At 39.3% G+C, this 20,347-nt stretch overlaps 1 protein-coding gene across 4 annotated transcripts; it reads left to right on the forward strand.

Moving 5' to 3' along the window:
• The first annotated feature begins 634 nt into the window (after positions 1 to 634).
• On the forward strand, positions 635 to 16,592 carry mier2 (mesoderm induction early response 1, family member 2). Of its 4 annotated transcripts, none has more exons than XM_005920830.2 (13): positions 643 to 799; positions 1,959 to 2,130; positions 3,410 to 3,523; positions 3,754 to 3,862; positions 4,573 to 4,652; positions 5,236 to 5,305; positions 7,003 to 7,148; positions 7,656 to 7,737; positions 9,774 to 9,868; positions 9,964 to 10,094; positions 11,569 to 11,711; positions 12,274 to 12,371; positions 13,718 to 13,851. In XM_005920830.2, the coding sequence occupies exons 2-12, from the start codon at positions 1,984 to 1,986 to the stop codon at positions 12,324 to 12,326; spliced, it is 1,170 nt and encodes a 389-aa protein (XP_005920892.1). In that variant the 5' UTR covers positions 643 to 799; positions 1,959 to 1,983; the 3' UTR covers positions 12,327 to 12,371; positions 13,718 to 13,851. The 4 variants fall into 4 exon arrangements, with proteins under 4 accessions (XP_005920890.1, XP_005920888.1, XP_005920892.1 ...); XM_005920829.2 differs by having other exon boundaries at positions 645 to 799; positions 12,271 to 12,371; XM_005920828.2 differs by lacking the exon at positions 12,274 to 12,371 and having other exon boundaries at positions 635 to 799; positions 9,777 to 9,868; positions 13,718 to 16,592.
• The last annotated feature ends 3,755 nt before the right edge of the window (positions 16,593 to 20,347 follow it).

Here is a 20,347-nt window from a genome sequence, read left to right on the forward strand (position 1 = left end):
AGACATTCTTCAGTTAACGGTATTTAACAAGTTTTTTTTTTAGTCTTCTTAGTTAAATGTTGATACTTTTTGTTTTCCCACTGCTTCTTTTTTCTTTTGTAATATTCGCACCTTAGTTGCTTGATATTCAAGTTTAGTTAAGGCATGTCCGAGGATATGGTGACAACACGTAGAGCTACATTATATGCTTCTATAATCGCTGACAACTTTGAGCAGTCACTGGCTGAGGACAAAGCCATATAAGCAATCTTTATCTGCTTTGGCCATGTCCTGTCCCCTCCTCCACTCGCATAATCAGCACAAACCGTAGTGTCTTTCAGCAACCGCACGTGGACGTGTTGGTAAAGGGGGGCATTTACATTTAACTTAAAGATGCGTTCAGTGCCAAACTATTGTTTACTAATTTAATAGCAGAAGAGCAGAAATTGGGTCACTATTATGTTAAGTTTTAACGCGAAGAATAATTGAACTGATCAGTCGATACATTTCCCTTTTCTTTTTCTAGTAATATTTTTAGAATTGTTACTTACAGTAAAACAAAATTTTTAGAGATGATACCGAAAGTGTTGGTTCGGGGCGATTTAAAAAAAATTACTTAAAACTACGAAGGATTAAAAAAAATCAAGTTGTAAACTTAAACAAAATGAACTAAACTACTGAAAAAAAGTCATTGTAACTGTGCGACGCTGCACTGCAGCCGCTGTTGCTGAATCGTTGCGGCAATAAACGGAGCAGCAGAGAAGAGTAGACCTACAACATCCGGGCAATAGTCAGCTTGCGCAGAAACGGAATGGCGGAGGTAAGTGAGCGAAAACGAGAAATGTAATGACCCAAATGTTAGAGAAGCTGGGCCGAATTTAAGACTTCTGTCACTCCGTACGATACACAAGACTGCCGAGGGTTTGGCCGGCTGGTGAACGACCGCTGAAAGAGAGCTACGGGGGCTATTTAACTGGGAAGCGGCGGAAGAAATGGAGAACCTCTCCAGCGTATCGCCTCTCTCCGCGTTCTTGGCTTTAAAGAGCCATTCCCTCAGCCTTGATAGTAAAGCCGTAGAAAACAATAGGGAGCCCGGTAGGGTCTAACACGGGGGTGCTGAACTATTTCAGGTGTGCCTTGCCGGCGAAGTGGGTTTAGTGAAAAAGTTGGGAGACATGTCATGACTCGGCGGCGGTAAACTCCGACCGTCTCTTTCAGAAATATTGAGAAGTAGTTATTTCCTTCTTGCCACTCGTAGCGAGCCGGAGAGAGGAAGAGGCGTTCAGCACCAAGTCGCAGGAAAGCGCCCCTGGTCAGTCAGACAGCGACCGACGGGTTGGGAGATTTTTGGTGACTTTTGGCGTCGTAAGAAGTAGATTATAATCTAATTTAGAGAGCGCTGGGACTTCATGTGAAGTAGGTTTGGGCGAGATTCTTGTACGGTTACTGCTGTAAGCGTGTTACCCAAAGTTTCCCACTATGGTTATAAACTCTTTATGTGGCCTTCATCCTGTACGTACATTGTATCTGATTAGTTCAGACCAAAGCCGAGCCTGGAATCGTGTCGATGAATCAGGAAAACCACCGTGAAGCTTTTTTTTGTTAATGTAGTATCACAGCAAAACCGACCATCCTGTGGTGACAATTCACAATGAGCTCTTGGACATTTAAATATCTTTAAAGTTACATTATATTGCGCTTAAACTTCCCACAAGTGCTATGATCAATCTGTTATTAAGTTTAATACCTAAGTCTGGATAGCAGCAGGTCTCATAAGTTGAAAGAAGAGCCCTTGAAAAGTGAGGAGTCAGCTGACCTGTAATGGGATGAGCCAGGATCAGCCACTATTTGATCCTGTGTTGTTCATGTGTTCATTTGTGCCGAGTGCCACGGCACCATTTTAATGCACTGTGCTATTTTACATGAGTTTGAATGCAACATAACAGACATACTGTCTTTATCTATGTGCATGTTTGTAGGTGGGTGATAAGCATCTAAACATGAATGCAGAGCTTGTGGCCTAGTGGAGAGTGGAGGAGATACAGCAATGAAGGCCCTCATCTGGAGAAGCAGAAGTCTTTACGGGTCTTAGAGGAGTTGGAGGAGGAGAAGAGTCCTCGCTCGATGAAGATGGCGACACCATCCCACACTGTATGATCACGTTCTGCCATGTTTATATGTGTGATAAACACAATAATATTCAGCAAAATAGCTTCCTGTGATTATGGGAACCTTATAGTTGCAGGTGTACTACATCACTGACAGTAATGGCATCGACTACTATTGTTCAGTACAGTTTTGTTACTCTAAAGTCATGTAACATTTGCTTTTGAAATAATTCAGTTACTAGTTCATAGAAATTTTAACAGCTACAGTCTGAGGACCAAAATCTATCAACCACATACTGCAAGTGAATGTGAATTTTAATAATTACTCTAACCAGCAGCATCGATAACTCTTAATAAACCCCCCTTTTTTATGGCCATTATTTGCCTTCAATATAACATTTCAACAGAATTATTTTAAATTGTAGTTTAACAGAGGAGTAAATATGAAGTTGAAGTTGATGAGTTTCAGTACCTGACATCAACCATCCAAAGCAACAGACAGTGCACAAGAGAGGTGTAGAAGAGAGCGCAGGCAGGGTGGAGTGGGTGGAGAGGAGTGTCAGGGGTGATTTGTGACAGAAGGATAGCAGGAAGAGTGAAAAGAAAGGTTTATAAGATGGCAATAAGGTGGTGGAGTTAGGAATGAGTACATCAGAGGGACAATTCAGGTCGAGCAGTTTGGAGAAAAAAGTTAGTGGGAAGCTGAGATGTTTTGACATGTGCAGAGGAGAGAAAGGCAGGCAGCAGGAAAATAGGAAGATTCATAGATGCAGTGAAGGAAGACATGCAGAGGGTTGGTGTGACAGAGGAGGATGCTAGGGATAGGGTGCGATGGAGGCAGATCATTCACTGTGACTCCTAAAGGGAGCAGTCAAAGAAGAAGATGATTTAAATAATCAACGCAACCATTTACTTTTCTCATAATCTCTACGTCTGTTGTCATAACATGTAAAGTAAAGAAATATTAATTTTTACCTTTAAAAATGCTGAAATTCTGAACACCGTGTTCAGGAAATGACATGGGACGTGCAGATGTTGACTCTGACATTTTTACAGAACAGTTCAATTACTTTGAGTAAACTGAGTACACTCTGGGGGTGTTTTAGGCATCTTACAAGGAGACTGCTCAATCAGTCTGATGGCATTATTTGGACAGACCAGGGAAAAGTGTCAAGTGTGCTTGAGATAGCTAAACTGACAGACATGTAGATGATTTTCAAGAAATGTGGGTGTTATTTATACATTTCTGTGGTTTCTTTCCCTCTTATACCCCATCACCTCCCCTCCACCTGTCACTGCCTCCCTCTGTGCCTTATTTGTAGGCCAGTGAGCTTCCCTTGGAGGAGCTGCTAGCTTTCTATGGCTATACAGTATCAGATCCAGAGAAGGAGACCTGTCACATGGCTGCCAGTTTGCCAGACATGACACTGGACAAGGTATACAACCTGAGGTGCACAGAACACACCCGTGGCCTCATTCGTCTTTCATTTATTCATCAAAACAGATTTTGATTGGTCGAATCGGTCAGAGAACTTTTGAGAATCAGTCAAAAAATATCAAATTGAATGATTGTACATCTAATGAATATGCTAACTCTGTTTTTCTATTTTTACTGTTCTGTCTTTTGTTTTTATTTTTTTGTCTTATTATTTCTTGTTTGGTTTAGGATCAGATAACTGAGGATCTCTTCCCTGGGGAGCAGGAAGAATCATTAGCCGACGACCTCACCCCCTCAGTCACCTCAAACACCTCGGATCTGCTTCGCCGCATCCAAGGTAACACCCAGGGAGACACACATTAACACATTTTCATATAACACTAAAACTCGCTGAAATTCTCTGAGCTAAAGAAAGGTTCGCAGTTTGAAAGCGAATCGAATTTCTGGTGCTTTGATGACATTTCAAATAACACAACCTGTCAGGGTTTGTGATCCTAGGGAAATGCACTCATAATAAGCATTGATTTTATACAGTTCTGTGGAAGTTGTTATGAGATGTTCCTGTCTGATAGCATATATGTGTCACTCTTCATATGACACCATTAAATCAAAGGCAGAGAGATATTTCAATCTACAGGAGTTTTAATATATTGAAACAGTCATATCCATATATATATATAGTGATTCTATGTGAAAGGTGCTGACTCTATAAAACATGAAAACCAAATGTACAGCAGGTATGCAGCTTTAGTGTTGTTCATGGTGCACAGACTGAACACACTGAACAGGTTAAAAAGAGGAGGTGCCACTTTGCTCATTGATTTTGTGCATGTTCTGCTTTATACTGAATTGTGGTTCATACTGAGTTAGATGCAGTGTATAGTCATTTTATTTTTTATCATGACTATAAAGAATTGTGGTTTTAAATATGCTTAAGATTTCATTTATTAATCAGCAGAAAGATTTGGCTTTTAAGATGGCATGGAAAATCTTGTGGCGTTATTTGAATGTTTTCCTGATCTTTCTCTGATATTTCATGTGTTTTAGGTGGAGACAAAGACACATTGGTCAGTTCATCAGATGAAGACTCTGATGATGTCTCTATTCCATCCAATGAAGAGCAAAAGGTGGGTTACTGAGCATAATAATCTTATTTTGACTAAGTGACTCTCAATCACCTTTAAGTTTAAGGGAGACACATTACGTTGCAACTTGTCTTTATGGGAAAGCAAATCAGATAAAATACCAATAGCAAGACAGTTAGGCAGCAATAAAATATGGGTTATCAACCCTTTGGTAATGGTTCTTTTGATCAGTGCAATCAAAGGCTGAATACACACTAGGCTTTGGTTACATTTATATAAACATGACACTTTTTCCTGCTCTGGCACTAATTATAATTCAAAGTTAGGCTACTGAGCTGAGACCTAATTTCAACAGAACCACGATGCTTTTAATGGGCTGGCCAAAAATGCTCTACTTAAGAAAATTCAAATTCATATAAGCCAGAGAAATGGTTAAGTTCTAAAACCACAGTGGCTCAGCTTTCTAAATGTAACAGCTTGTTTTGGACAGGCCTGTGTTTCTCATGGTTGTAGGTCGACACAAAGAACACTAACATGTGTACATTTTAAAATAAAATTTCAGCTTTTATAGGCATGATCACACGTTTCACAATTATGACTATTCATGTTTGGATTTCCTGTTTAGGAGATCATGGTTGGGTCCATGTATCAGGCAAAAATCCCTCCAATCAGCCCGTACACCTACCAGGAGAGAGGTAAGCAACTGAAAATGTCATTTTTGACAGTTGTTCTGATATATATACATATATATATTAGGGGTGCAACGATACACAAAATTCACGGTTCGGTTCGATACTTTGGTGTCACGGTTCGATATTTTTTCAATACAAATAAATGTTCATGCTTTTTTAATTTGTCATTTATTAAAATTATAAATATATATTTTAACTCAAACGTACAGTTTTTAAATTTAATGTTGCTGAAACAACAAAGTAATAAAAAAAATAAATCTATCTGATCGAGAAATCACTAATCTTTGGAAAAGAGAGTTTATTACAGAGAAATGGCTCTTTCAAAATAAAAGCTCTACTATACGCTTCTTCTGGGCTATATTCTCAGCAGCATATTAAACATATCAGGTCCCCATAAGGAGAATCCTGTGCTAACGGCTGTCTAAATGACTCGGGTAAAGTTTGTAGCATGCATGCTTGTTGTTTTTGTCTGCTTCGACTTGTCTTTGCACTAGGATGATGTCGGAGTAAATGTGCAGTCATATTCGTTGTGTTCCCACTAGTGCTGTCAGCGTTAATCTGAAATGACGTTAACGCCACAAAACGGCAAATCTCCGTTAACGTGCTGCCGCGGATCGCCCCGTGCATGGGGCTAGACGGCGTCAACACGTTAACGAGCTAACTGCGCTAACACACTAGTTCCCACCCATGTAATTGAGCATTGCGTGGCACATCCGACATACTGTTTTACTTTTGTCCATGACGCGCTTACCTTCAGGGTCATACTTCACATGAAAACCAAAATAGTTCCAAAGGCCAGATCTGAATGAGCGTAGGGGAGGAAGTTTGCCATGTTGCAACGAGCTTCTGTCTTGCTAGCTTGCGCTGCGCTCAGTAATGGATCTGCGCTCGACAGTGCAGCCTAGGTGGAGTAGTCGAACGCAGATCCACTGAGCTCTCAACACAGACAGCATCGTCAGAAGAAAAGTTGATAAAATAAATTAAAAATGTTGTATTGTTCGATACATTTGCGTACCGAACCGAAAGCACTGTATCGAACGGTTCAATATCGATATGAGTATCGTTGCACCCCTAATATATACATATATATACTCGACTCGGAAGTAGACCTGTTGCTCTGTCTGTGGCTTTTCATCACACTCGGGGACCACAGTGTTGTTTTCCGTAGACATTTCCCTCGTTGCCGGGTTTCAAAAATGGCGATGTTGATTTTCGTGAATGAGACTCTCTTGACTACGTGTTTAGTACTGTGTCCAAGCACTTTTGACTCCCCAGAGTTGGTGTGATTGATGTGTACTGTGCTGTGACCTGCTTCAAGATGTAGGACCAGCACAGTTCTGTTGGACTCAGCTCAGTGTGCAGAGTGTGGTCGTGCTGCCTTCATTAAAAATTGCTGTTACATTATTAACAAATCTATAAGGAATGTGGGAGGACAATTTGTCACTGCTTCTAAAAAACTGCCCAAATACATCCACAAAAAAGTACATCAACCTCATTGTGCTCGGCAAGACTGCCTTTCAAAGCATGTTGATGCATGAAAGAGTGAGTGAGTGTGAAAGAGAGGAGCTGAGGCACAGAGAAAAACCGAGGTGTATTCAAGTCCATAATGTAAAGCACAGTGCAAACACGAACACGATACAAAGTAAACGTGTCTAATGTGTTCGCTGTAAGTCTGAGAAACTGTGCCTGTCACCCTCTAGCTTACAGCACCGAAGACCAGTTGTTGTGGAGGCCAGGGGTTCTGCCAGTGCATGAAGTGGAGGAGTTCTTGCTGAATGCACAAAGACCCCGTGGCCAGGAGGAGGCAGTAGGAACCGAGGAGGTCATTGTCCAAGACAATGAACAGGTACATCTCAGCAAACACTGCTGGCTACTTTTGTTTGTTTAAGCTAGTCTGTAGTAACACGTAAGCGCCCCTCTTCAGTAACGAAGTACTCTTCCTTCATGGCAATGTCGCAACTGCCCCCCACACAAAGGCGAATGACTCATCTTAACCAGTTTTTAGCTGTGGTAAAATATAATAAATATGCCTTCCGTACACGCTGAAAGAAACAAACAGCTGGATAAAAAGAAGTCCATGTATTATTAGATCTGTGTACTTGAAGATTTTACTTTTGTCTTGTTATTCAGATGTCTGGATTACTAACCTCATCCCAATCTCCTTAAGACGTTTCAGAAGACTTCTTCTACTTGTCTCGTTTAGTCTGCATTACCTGAACTCATAGTGGACCATGGCTAAACATGGTCAGCCTTTATGTCCATAATCAAGAGTTCTTGTTTTCTTTAACTTGCCTTAAACCGAGAGGTAAGTCTTCACTGAGTGACAGTTTTTGTGTTTCCTCTAAACCTTCAGGCACTGTACGAGTTAGTGAAATGCAACTTTAATGTCGAAGAAGCACTGAGGCGATTTCGTTTCAACGTGAAAGTATTCAGTGGTAAGAACTATCCCGTTGTCCTACTTTCCCCAACTGGGCATTTTACACCTTTGTGAACAACCCAGAATAAGTTTGTAACAATGATTGATAGTATGTAAATTTAAAGTCATCAGAAAATCGTTGCACCCACAGGTTTCTTCCTGTTAAAAGGGAGTTTTTCCTTCCCATTGTCGCCAAAGTGCTTGCTCATAGGGGGTCATATGATTGTTGGGTTTTTCTCTGTATCTATGAAGCGCCTTGAGGCGACTTTTGTTGTGATTTGGCACTATATAAATAAAATTGAATTGAATATGTCACAGGTTTTTGCAGTTACAGTATTTTATACAATTTTGTGATCCATTAGCAAGGGCAAAACTTAACCGAGGAATTCCCAGACATGAAACTGTGGCCTATTTTCAACCGTTGACCCTAGTTAGGCATTTATACCCACAACACACAAAATTGTATCATATTTAGTTACATAAAACCGTTACCATACTATACAATATAGATACAAGTCAATAAATAGAGATAACTAGGGAAAAACATAAATAAAATGAAATGCACATAAAACGATACAGAAATTAACAAATTATTTTTATTTGCCATTAACCAAAATTTGACTTTTAATGAGAGTCAATATCTATAATTAATTTGATTTCAGGAGGCCTGACAGGACATGCTTCCTGAATAGGTGACAGGTCATTATGGAGAATGCTGATCATCCAAATTTAGATCTTTGATGTGGTGTTTTACAGTGTCCAACATGGTCCTAGTGACTGCCGTCACCGTCTTATGCATCTATATGTATGCGGCCAGTCTGCATTTAAAAACTACTTTAACACAAAAGATATGAATGAAAACATCAAAACTAAGTGGACTGTATTTTTTTAAATTCATTATTTAGAGCCTGTTTATATAAAGATACAAGGTGCTTAGTTGTAGATGGTGATACTTAGACCCATACTGTCATAAAATATCACAAATTGCAAAAAATATGAAAGGATGCATAAACAGCTGGGCTGCTGCAAAGTTCATCTAGTGTCGAATAAGATTGAAAACGCTCAGATTGGTCTTAACAGTCTTTGAATTTGTTTCATGTTGATCAAATTTGAGTTGCAGATCTCAAATTATTATTAAAAACGTAAAATGTTATCATCAGCCTCTGGGTAGCTTGCAGGCAAATCACTGATAAACAGAGTGCAAAGCATTGGAACAAGTAGCAGTCCTTAGGGAATGCCCATTCTGTTTTTCAATAGTTTCACTAATTTTCTTTCTTGTTCATCCATCACACACTGCACATTTGGGTATATCATGGTTGGCAGTGTCAAATGCGTTTTTTAGATCAAGAATAACAAGACCCTCAAAAGTTCGTGTGTATTCCACCCCCACAAAACTGCCACCAAAAAAGCCCTTAATATTGTTAGTAAAATAACAGGTTGCTATTTCTGCGTAATATTTTGGTCTAAAGCCGAATTGTTTCTGGGGAAAGAATTGATTGGTCTGTAGATGTGTAAATAGTTGTGTTACCACAACATTTTCAAGTATCCATGACAAAAAAGCGAGTATGAAAAAAGTTCAGTCGTTGAAAGTCAGCCTCCCCTGGTCTTCTCAATAAAGCCTGTGTTAGAATTAGATCTGCAGTAACAGCATACCAGTGTCAATGAAAAATCTGTGGTATTCTTAATAAAAGAGAGAAATGCAGGCTTATTCAACAACCCAAGGCCAGTGTAGTTCTTTTCCAGTGCAAAGTATGACGTTTCATTACCATTTCGGTGGAACTATAGCTGCCAACTTCATCACTGCAGAGAAGGAATAACTCACTGATGTGACCTCATGACCTTCAAATCAGAAATGAGCCTTCAGTTTAAGACCAGTACTGTTTTATTATGCTAGAAACAGGAAAGCAAAATTAACAGATTATGATATTAAGAGTGTCACTTTTCATTTCAGTTTTTCTGTTCTATTTAGTTTATGTGATTGTAATTACAATTATGTAAAAATGTAAAATTATTATGTAGTTTTATAAACTTATTTTTGATGTCCGCTGTCTTTAGAAGAGCTCTGCTCCTGGAGCGAGGAGGAGTGCAGGAACTTTGAGCATGGGTATCGAGTTTATGGGAAAAACTTCCACCTCATTCAGGCAAATAAGGTGAGCACCCAGAGGATGACCTGCTACCTGATATGCTGATTTAAAAGTGTTGACTATTTTCCGCTAATGCAAAAACAACCTCTTCTTATCCACAGGTACGAACACGCTCAGTGGGCGAGTGTGTGGAGTATTACTACATGTGGAAGAAGTCTGAGCGTCACAAGTACTTTACTCAGCAGGCTACCAGGCTGAGCCGCAAGAAGTACAGCCTGCAATCAGGGAGCATGTGAGTGTTGCTGGGACACCAATCTGAAGATAACCAGAGTCTTTTAGATAAAAGGTGCAATCAGAAAGAACGGCGCATAAAAAGCAAGAACAGCCATCGGATTTCAGGTTTGTCCCCTTGTGGAGCACTGCACTGCTCCCCGCTGCTCCCATCTGTCCATTTGCATCCTAATTATGGCCAACAAATTCACTCAAACCTCTTTGTGAATTTGTCCTGTACCCCACAATGAAATCTAAATGGAAACAGTTTGGACTACAGAAATCCAGCAAATGTACATGTGCAAGTGATCCGAGTGGGACTTTACAGAGAGCAGTTCTGAAGTGTTAAAGTGTTGCACAAGGAGACAGCCTTGAAGGGGAAACCTGCTTTTAGGAATGTGTCAGGAAGTACTTCCAAACTCTGCCATATCAAACATGCTCTCCAGAGTAGCTCAAAGTAGCTTTAAGATTTTTGTTTTTTTTTCTGATACCTGCAAAAATTTTGGTATTTTGTTTTTCTAAATGGTAAAAATGGTAAATGGCCTGTATTTGTATAGCGCTTTACTAGTCCCTAAGGACCCCAAAGCGCTTTACACATCCAGTCATCCACCCATTCACACACACATTCACACAATGGTGATGGCAGCTACATTGTAGCCACAGCCACCCTGGGGCGCACTGACAGTTTGTATGATTCTGTCTCATAACAGAATCATACAAAAACTATGAAGCTCATTTTCATGACACTTGATAAAGAGGTAGAGTTCGGGTAAAGGAAGTGCTAATTTACACTTTGGTACATGTCTAGAATCACTTCCTGTAAAATTGCCAGATAGGCTTTGGACTTCAGAGAGGTCTACTTTCTAAGCGTGAGACCTGTCAGGTAGCTCAAGGATCAATTCTAAATCCCTTACTTTTTAATTCTTACATGCTGCCATTGGGCAGTATTTTCATGAGACACGGCCTCCTTAATATTCTGTGGGTTACTGATGATCCAGAATTTTTAAGAACATGATAAATAAAAATTGTTGACCTAACTTGCAAATTAGAAAACCTGATGCGCACTTTTAGTGCGTTATTAGGTTAAACCATTGTTACGCTCTTTCTCCAGTCCACCGAATAAATTAAATAAATGTAGTACAGGTAAGTAAAAGGTCTACACTAAAACTACATCAGGTTACACCAGATGACCTATTACAACCGGAACCTGGAAGGGCCTAATTCTTCATTCCCACATGTTTTTGCTTCACTTTAACAGCATTTTGACAAATTCCACCTCACTTGATCTGTAAGCAAATAAAGTTTTTGTGAGCTATCTGTTAAAGTCTCTCACCTCAAAGGACGTCTAAAGATGCTGGTGGTCTGCAAAGAGCTGGTTAATCCAAGTTATATGAACAGATTTTACAACAACTACTGTCTGAGTGAAAACTGTGAGCTCTGTAGGTCGCAAACACATAATTTATCAGAGCTGGAAGTAGTTCTGCTGTGTGTTGCAGGGAGGATGGAGACCAGGATGGGGAGGTTGTGGAACTCGAGGGAAACAACAGTTCCACAAGGTTGTTGCCTCACAGCTCCATGGGCACAGGGCAGCTGGAGTCCCCGTTACCTCCACAGTCGAACCTGGACCAGGACAAACAAGGTAAAAACCAGAGGTCGCCTCATAAAAACACCTGACGTGATGGCTCAGATGGAAGCTCTTTATATTTACTTTGGTGAGCTCTTGCCACACAAAATGTCCTTTCTTACAGAGAACTAAAATAATATTCAAATAATAGTGAAGCAAGGCCTTAAGTTCAAAGTAAAGACACAAGCTTCTTCTTCTTCTTCACAAAAGAAAAAGTCGATAAACAGAAAAGTTTCAGTGTCTGATACAACTGAAGCTATGTATGTTTACCCATCTTTTTGTACATAAACCATTTACATGCCATGTGAAACATACATGCCAAATCATCTTTCAGTCACGTTATACATGGGCTCCATTGATTTCCTGTTTGTTTATATATTCTTCCTGTTTATTTTGACATGTTTATTATCCCTGTCTCATATGAAACATTTTATGTCTCCCTTCTTTTGTTTTCCCCAATATTTTCATGCTATACATTTGTTTTGTGTTGTGTTTTTGCTCGCATGTATGCACGTCTGCGCGTGTGTCTGTGTGTGCGCGCTTGGGCATGTTGTGCATGTTGATGGTGCTCCAGAAGAAGAGGGCCGCCCCAGGCGCAGACGAACTCCCCGTTTTCTCTTAAAGCCATGACCTCAGTCCACTCAGGCCACAGACAGCAGGTTGAGCAGCCTGCAGGTAAAGAGGATGAGTACAGAAAACTAAAATGATGTGGTCACTGGGAAATAATCAGACAAATAAATAGACAAAGTTTAATGAGAAAGGAAAGAAACGGGTCTAATGTAAACAGCCTCCTCTGGCTGTGTAATAATTAGCGCATTTGCAAATAGTGTCTGAATAATGTTGGAGATGTTATTTAAAATATTGCTTTTTGCTTTTTTCCCTTTGTTTCTTTTCAAAATAAGACTGCTGTATTAAAATAAACTTCAAAATCAGTGTAGCAAAAAAAAATGCATTTATTGCAGTGGCTCGCTGATATACACAGCACAGCATGTGTAGAATTCACAGTATAAAACATGCAGTAAACAGAGTTGTGTAGATATTTCAGATAGTTCATAATCTCCTCATATGAGGAAGATGTTTGAGGAGATTACCCAGCAAACATGGTTCAAACTGCGACGTCGCGTCCCTGGTCAGGACAGGTCGCGGTGCGACGCCGATGTAGAGCGATGGATGTAGATGTTGTTTCCGCATAGAACAAAAGGGACGTCGGCTCGTCTCTTAAACGGTGAGAAATGAATATTAAGTTATTGCAAAGATGGAATGATAGCCATTTTTATTATTTATTCATTATTTTTTCACAACTAATATGTGGTTGTGAGCAGATATCCACATGAATATTTCCGTGGATTTTCCATCGTCACATACTCGCAGAGTCGTGACGATGGAATCTTTTTAAATGTTTTAAATAAACAACACTTTTAAGTTGTTTTCAGTTTCGTAAATCTGAATTTCTTTTCATTTTTTTGTTGGTGAATTTAGCACATTGGACAATTATTCCCTCTCTGTCTGCGACGTCGACGTCATAAACTCAGGAATGCTTCATTCAAACATGAAGTTCGGTTAGCTCGACCTGAAAGCGTGAGGCCACGAGTTTGAGTCACCACTAAGGTTTCTTCTTTTCTTCTCATGCTTTTCTTGTGAGAATTTAATTTCTATTTCCTTTATTCTGACAGTAAAACAGAATTTTTAAACACAAACTTTCTCGTGCTTGAAAATCTAACAAGGACGTTCGACAAGAACCTCGTTTATATTAGGAAGTTGGTGCTGATGTGAAGGTAACATTCTTGATATCGGTTCAGCTTTCATTTTGGAACTATGACTATCATTCGAGAAAAGACCGCCAGCCATTTAAATGTTTGCTGGGTACTCTGTAGTAGAAATAGGTACGCTAGAAGAGCACAAAAGCACTCCTCAGATGCCATTGTAACCATAGACATCAAACATACACCCTAGAACATATGACAACAGTAATGGAGGTTTTATTAATCTGTCGACCTGTGAATTTCTATACGTCTGTCCAGATGGCGAGCTGGTGATGGGCTTGTCAGAGCTGTGCGGCGACGAGTGTCCTCAGCAGCTGTTCGGATGTCCTTTCTCTCTCCCGCCCATAGACGGCCTGCAGGAATCTGGCTCAGATAGTTGTTGTCCTTCAGCTCCAGTCCAGCTCCAGTCTCAGCTCTTTGCTGAGACCTCCCAGTGGGCCTGCGGGAACTCTCCGGCCCTCCATGACAACCACGGGCTCCCAAACTCTTGTTTCTTTCAGCTACACATGCGTGGCGACCATTTACTTTCTGAGGGCCCTGACTGTGGCACGGTGAGCGGTGGGGCCAGTGCTTCCCACATGCTGCAGGTGGAATTTAGCCTGCCGTCCTCTTCATCATCCTCAACCGCTGTCCTCCCGTCACACTTCCAAGCATTCGGCAGTTTGCTTCACCCCTCACCCGTCCAGCATCCTCGCTCTCTCACACAGTGAAGGGGTACTAAGTGGTACTCTGTGTAATTTGCCCTGTGTGTTTTTGGTTGGTAGTGATCTTTTACAGCAGGGTGAAAAAGAAATGAGAGGACAAAAAGTGCGTTAATGCAACTTGCTTGAAAACAGATGGACCTATTACCTGTGTTAGCAGGTGACTTGTGTGCCTCTTCTTAAACGGAGGCGCTCGAATCCTACGCCCATTGTGGAATGATGACTGTGTTAATCACTACTTTCAGGCATTGATTATGTGCTGCTGTCCATTATTCCTGAAACTGATTATTGACAATGTTGACCACTGCTGCTTTGTTTTCTTATTTATCAGAACAGACAAATTTGACTGCTGCTCAGATTTGGTTTTCCCCCCCAGATTCTTACCGTGAATACAGACAACATGACTGTTTTTATGCTCCACATATCAGTCAGCATTTTCACTGCTGCAGCCATTTCAGATCTGCTATTGGACTGTACCTCACCTGATGTAATACGGGGGTGGGGGGGTCTGACTACAGAGTAAAATCTGTCCACTTATACAACATAGAATAGTTTATTTAAACATTAACTTAAAATGTTTTCTCCTTTCTTGGCCCTACATATCTGCTTTGTCTTTATTCTACACAAAAGTTCATCTTTCTTAAGATTTAAAAAAAAAAAATATGAACACCTTAAAGGAAAAAAAGTTCTACGGTTGATTTGAATATGCAGCGATGTAGGAGCCTAATGGGGCGCAATAACTTCCTGTTTTATTGTATTTTATTTCTTTTTTAAATTTCCTTTCTTTTTGCTTCTGTGGAAATTTTCCTCTTTTTTTCCCACCACTGAAAATGTATATAGATTTATAAAGGTGCAGGGTTTTGTCATCAGTCATGAACACCATTTCTCGTATGATGAATAACTGCTACCATGACGAGCCTGTTTCATATAATGGGCTTAAAAATGAAAGACTGAAATATAAAACTTTACATGCTAAGCTGCCATATACAGAAGTGAGAATACCCGTGTGCAATATCGCTGAAATATAAAACGGTTCACGAGTGAAATATTTCCACCACATAAAGATAAAACAAAAACATAAAATATACATAAGCACAAAAACAAACAAACGCAGTTGTGGTCAGAAGCTTACACACGAGTCATCATGTGCATGAATGTCATTGAAATCTGGGGCTTTTAATTATTTCTTTGAACTGTTCAGTTTCTGGGGAGTCATCTTTAATGACTTTACAAACATGAATTGTGTTTGAATTTGTTTTGGATCTTCACTAATCCACACAATGTCAAAAATGTACATAGAGCTTTTCAGATTTATACATTTGGTTAAATTTCCTTTATCGACCTGCAGCTGAACCAGACACGTTAGTAGCTGACATTTCCAGCTGTAAATTTCTCCCCTCTTCTTGGCAGATTTGGTAGAGTTCATACCCATGATGTATGTAAACTTCTGACCACAACAAAAAGATCAGCGACAAGTCAGAAAATCTGATTACTGAAACCAAAACAAGTCCTTCTCAGATCTCCAGTTAGCCTGGATCCATTAACATGAGCATCAGAACGTACAGTTTATTTATTTATGGGTGTCTATCAGCAAAAGAACAGATGCATAAATAATCAGAAGAAGTAGATCAAACCACAGTAGCTGTTCTCTAGCACGGGCTAGCTCTTGAAAACACAGCCACGTGTTAGATGACTCACATAACGTTCACCACAACGAACAGGAAGTCTCTCTCCAGCACAAAACTGTTACAAACATGAGAAGAAGCCTGACGCTTATTAGGAGCAGATTTCTTAGTCAGATGACGGATGAATTTGTTTTCCCTAGATTTGTTCCAGCATGTTTAGCATAAGCTGGGCCAAGACCACCACAGTGAATACAGTCCTAGCAGTGAGGCAGGGAGGTGGGACTGTGATGACCTGTGGCTGGATGAAGTGTTGGAGGAATGTTTCTTGATATCTTGATAAATGTCTTTAGATAAATTACTGGTTGACAGGATGACTCCAAGTCTCCAGAATTTTCAAAAAAGATTGTCACTGCCAAAAGTACCATAGGAAGAAAATAGTTTAAACTGAGACGACCACATCTGAATCCAACAGAGCACCATTAGAGTATTTTAAAGAGAAAGGCAGAGCAACAAGGAGCAGCTGTCGAACATTGAAGCCAACACGCTGAGTAATTAAAAAAAAGATTTTTGTTGCTGTTTTGTCTGTTTTTAATATAATAAATTAAATGTTTTAATAAAATATTTTAAAAAATTAAAAACTTCAGTTTTATAGATTAAATGTGACCTTGCTGTAAGAATATTGATATTACATGTGTTGCCTTCCAGCTAGTGCCTTGGAGGTTGTTGTTTTTTATTTTAATTTTCTATGTATATCCCATCCAAAGGGCACTTCAAATAAAGCAACAAAGAATCCAGAAGATGAACAAACTCATATATTGCTCGTGTTTTTATTTTAGCATAAAACCCAATCGCCCAAAGTTTGACTTAAACATTCAACAGTGTAGTGATGCTGCACGAGTGGACTTAATGCTTTTTCCACTCTGATGAATGAAGGTGAACAGTTTTCTCAGTTTCTGGTAAAATGATGCTTTTTGTAAAGTCAGCCATCCCTCCGAACATCCAGAGAGGAAAGTGGTTTATATTTACAGCTTGTTGGTCCGAGACGTCGTGTATGAAGATTATTCCATCATAGAAGTTCAGAGACCTGCTTGTCTCAAGTTCCCAGGTAAGTCCCACCTTTGATCTGAGGAATTCCCCGTTCTTCTCTTCGAGCCTCATATATTTAAAATGACAAGTTTTTAGTTTATAATTGATAATTTATTGAACCATGCTGGCATGTCCCAAAACCTCTGCAAGCCACAAAGTGACTGAGAGCCTCGACTGAATGAAAAGAGCACTCAGCTAACAAATCTTAAAAAAGAGGCGAACATGATGATGACTCAAGAGATGATGAATGCCAGTTTATATATATATATATATATATTTGTATAGTGCATGATACACACCATACTATTAAATTGACTCTTACTGGAACAATTTCATGGATTCTTTTGGTAATTTCACAGAATCATAATTGTACACATGTAATGTGTACATTAATGTACTAAACTTGCATGTCTGTAAGTTTTAGTCCAAGTTGCACAGAAAACAAAGATTTGGCCCCAGCTGTTTCCTTCCATCTATCCCTGTTTCTCTTCTCTCTGTGCTGGGCCTTTCAGTCCTCCAGGTTTAATGCTGGTTTCAGATCAGTGCTTGTTTTGCTGTTAAATGCTTATATATGCAGGCACTTTGGATAAGACAATGAAGGAAAACGAGTACAATATTTTTATATTATTATTTTTGTCTGTATATTTTCTTTGTCTTTATGATCTTTGCTTTTAAGACATAAATGGCTTACTCATGAAAAAAGCAGACTTTTATCTGGCCTTTTTCTCTACATTTGTTATTTGCAAAGGACAAGGAGTTAATTTAACAGCTTTTCTCTTTTCTTCATTATTATCATTATTATTTTTTACTAGCATATTTAGCCATCTATAAGCTTCTGCTTCTTTCTTATTTGTTTGTAATCGCTTTGAAAAAGTTAAAAAATAAATAAATAGAACAATGGAAATGTTCAATTTATTCCTAAAGTATTATTGGTTTTCACAGGTGATGTGGCACCACTTGTTTGTGCAATACGCAGTGTTCTACAAAAATATGAAATCTTAACAGCTAATAGTTGCGGTGGGAGAAATTGATTGCAAAAGAGCCATAGCTCAGCTGCTCCAGTAGCTCTCAGACTTGATCTTTAATGATGGCCACTTTTCTTAAGAAAAGCTCTTTGTTTTCCTTTTTTTCTGTCTTTCTTTCTTTTTTCTTTAATATAATTGTTATATGTTTATATCAATATTTTCGCTGTGTTATCCCCCTCTGTTTATAGTAAAACAGCAACTGTTAATGGGCCTGTTGCTGGTTAACCTGGCTCCAAATGTAGCTGTTAACACATTCACTTTAATAGTCCACAAGGAAACACCAACCCACCTTCAGGGGATCATGAGTGCTGATCCCAAGCCTGGGTTGTGTCAGGAAGTATAAAACCAGTGCCAGATCACATGTGGATCTATCCGCTGTGGAGACTACGTTGGGAAATCAGAAGCTGAACCAGAACAGAGTTTGCTGTCAGTACAACTTTAATTCTGCCCAAATTTTTACCCCTCTAGATTTTGTGTTTTACCATCTTAAGAGATTTTGCCTTTGTGTCCTCTCCACTGTTATTTAAACAGCTTTGTGCCTTCTTACTACTTGATTCTCTAGCGCCCTCTTGTGGCACCAGGCTGCAGGTAAAGACCCAGAACAGCAGTGCAGCTTTCCTACGTTGTACGCGGACCATGGCCCTGTGGAGAAGCATGGACTTCATCACTCAGTAAAAACAAAGGCAGAAAAAAAAGAAAGTTCAATTAAATATTATATATAATTTTTAGGAAGGTTTACAATAAGTCAACTTAATTCCACCACTGCCACTGATTTGTCAGCTGTGTTTCTGACATATTGGGCCCTTTTCTCACAGATTAACGATGCAGCACTAAAATATTTAACTGACTCTTCTCAACAAGAAGCAAAGTTATGCTGCGAGTCTACTCTGCAACCTAAGGCCTGAAAGTTTTTAATATTAAAGCTCAAATGGGAAGACGGGAGTGTTTGTTTTATGACTGTGTGAGCTGACGTATATAACAGTAAAGAGGTTTGTCACTGACATGCCACACTGATAATATTTTATCCATATATTTCCCTTCTCTTTATGGTCTTTATCTTTTAAAACTGAATATAATTACTTCTCAGAACTTCAATATATTTCAGCATACTGTTTTCTGGCCTGGTTCCCGACAGTACGCCCTTCATTTATTGACATTTATGAGCTGGGTTCAGATAAATGATGGAAGGTCTTGTTTGTTGCTGGTAATGCTACTTTGCTCCATGCTGTCTGTGTGGATTTATGGGTCAGCGTGTGCTCCCACACAACAGCGCGTGAGCTAATTGGCAATTTCAGCAGTACCCTCATGGATTCAGTGCAGTGATCAAGTACAGCAAAGGAAAGAAAGTATTACATTCACACCAATGTTTGGTAGTGGGTGTATACTCTCCAAGGTAACAATCCGAAGGAGGGCAATCTAGCTAAAGGTACCCAAGCTGCTGCATGTGTATGAGCAATGGAAGATTCATGTGTGCAAAGTAAGAAATCTCACAAAGAAACCTAAGAAAAATAAGAAAGACACAGAAAACGTGTATTTTTGAGTGTTAAATCTCATCATACGTTGAAATGACTCAAGAAGACATGTTGATACATATCCATGACAACAGATTTCCTCAACACTGTCTAAAACAGAGCCATAGATGACGGGTTTAGTGAGCAACAGGCAAGATACGGCCTTCATAAAGAGTATCATTTTATATTTACTTGGATTAAGTGTTTTTTAATCTCATATCAAAATTTATTTGATGTGTTGAAACATTAAAGTGTGATAAATACAGAAACAAAGAACTCAGGGTAGGAGGCAAATGCTTTTTTCTCTTCATCACAAATGATGGCTTTCCAGATGTGGAAACTAATGGCACTAATGCAACTCTATACTGTCAGAGATGTCGGATTTAGAATTGAGCTAAGACACCATTTATATACTTAATCATCTCACTGACCTGTTGCCAGTGAAACTAATAAGTCGGAAAACGTTCCTCCAGTATTTTGAGACTAATATTATAGCTAATATTTTCCATGAAGTAGTAAAATGTCTCAGTTTAAACATTTGATAAGTGTTCTGTGCTCATTGTAATAAAATATGAGACAAAACTGTGGTTTTATATGCTACATTAAGCACATTAAAAACAAAGAAACATGAATGCAAAAAACATGCTAGTAACAACAATACCAACACCTTCTCATGTAGATGTTTCCACCTTTGCTCAGGTGTTACCAAACTGGGTCACCTTAAATAAGGTTCCAGTTGCAGAGCAATTCAAAACCACTCCATTCAAACACTTTTTCATGAGAGTATTGCAGTATTTATCCTCCTCATTAATGAAATTACAATCACTCCAGTTGAATAACTCAGACTGAAAAAATAAATGGACATTGCCTTCTACAGAAATGATAATGAAGCCTACTAGCATGCCTGAATTGTTGCTTTAGCAAGATATTTGACACTCAG

The sequence above is a fragment of the Haplochromis burtoni genome, unplaced genomic scaffold (assembly GCF_018398535.1).
Source record: "Haplochromis burtoni strain Fernald_Lab_line unplaced genomic scaffold, NCSU_Asbu1 Contig_42, whole genome shotgun sequence".
Classification (NCBI taxonomy): Eukaryota; Metazoa; Chordata; class Actinopteri; order Cichliformes; family Cichlidae; genus Haplochromis; species Haplochromis burtoni.

Excerpts from the sequence above, each read along its gene's own strand:
- mier2 (XM_005920826.2), top strand. The coding sequence starts at position 1,984 with ATGCAGAGCTTGTGGCCTAGTGGAGAGTGGAGGAGATACAGCAATGAA. Across the intron at positions 3,524-3,753 it reads CAGACATGACACTGGACAAG|GATCAGATAACTGAGGATCT; the intron begins GTATACAACCTG and ends TGTTTGGTTTAG. Across the intron at positions 3,863-4,572 it reads TCTGCTTCGCCGCATCCAAG|GTGGAGACAAAGACACATTG; the intron begins GTAACACCCAGG and ends CATGTGTTTTAG.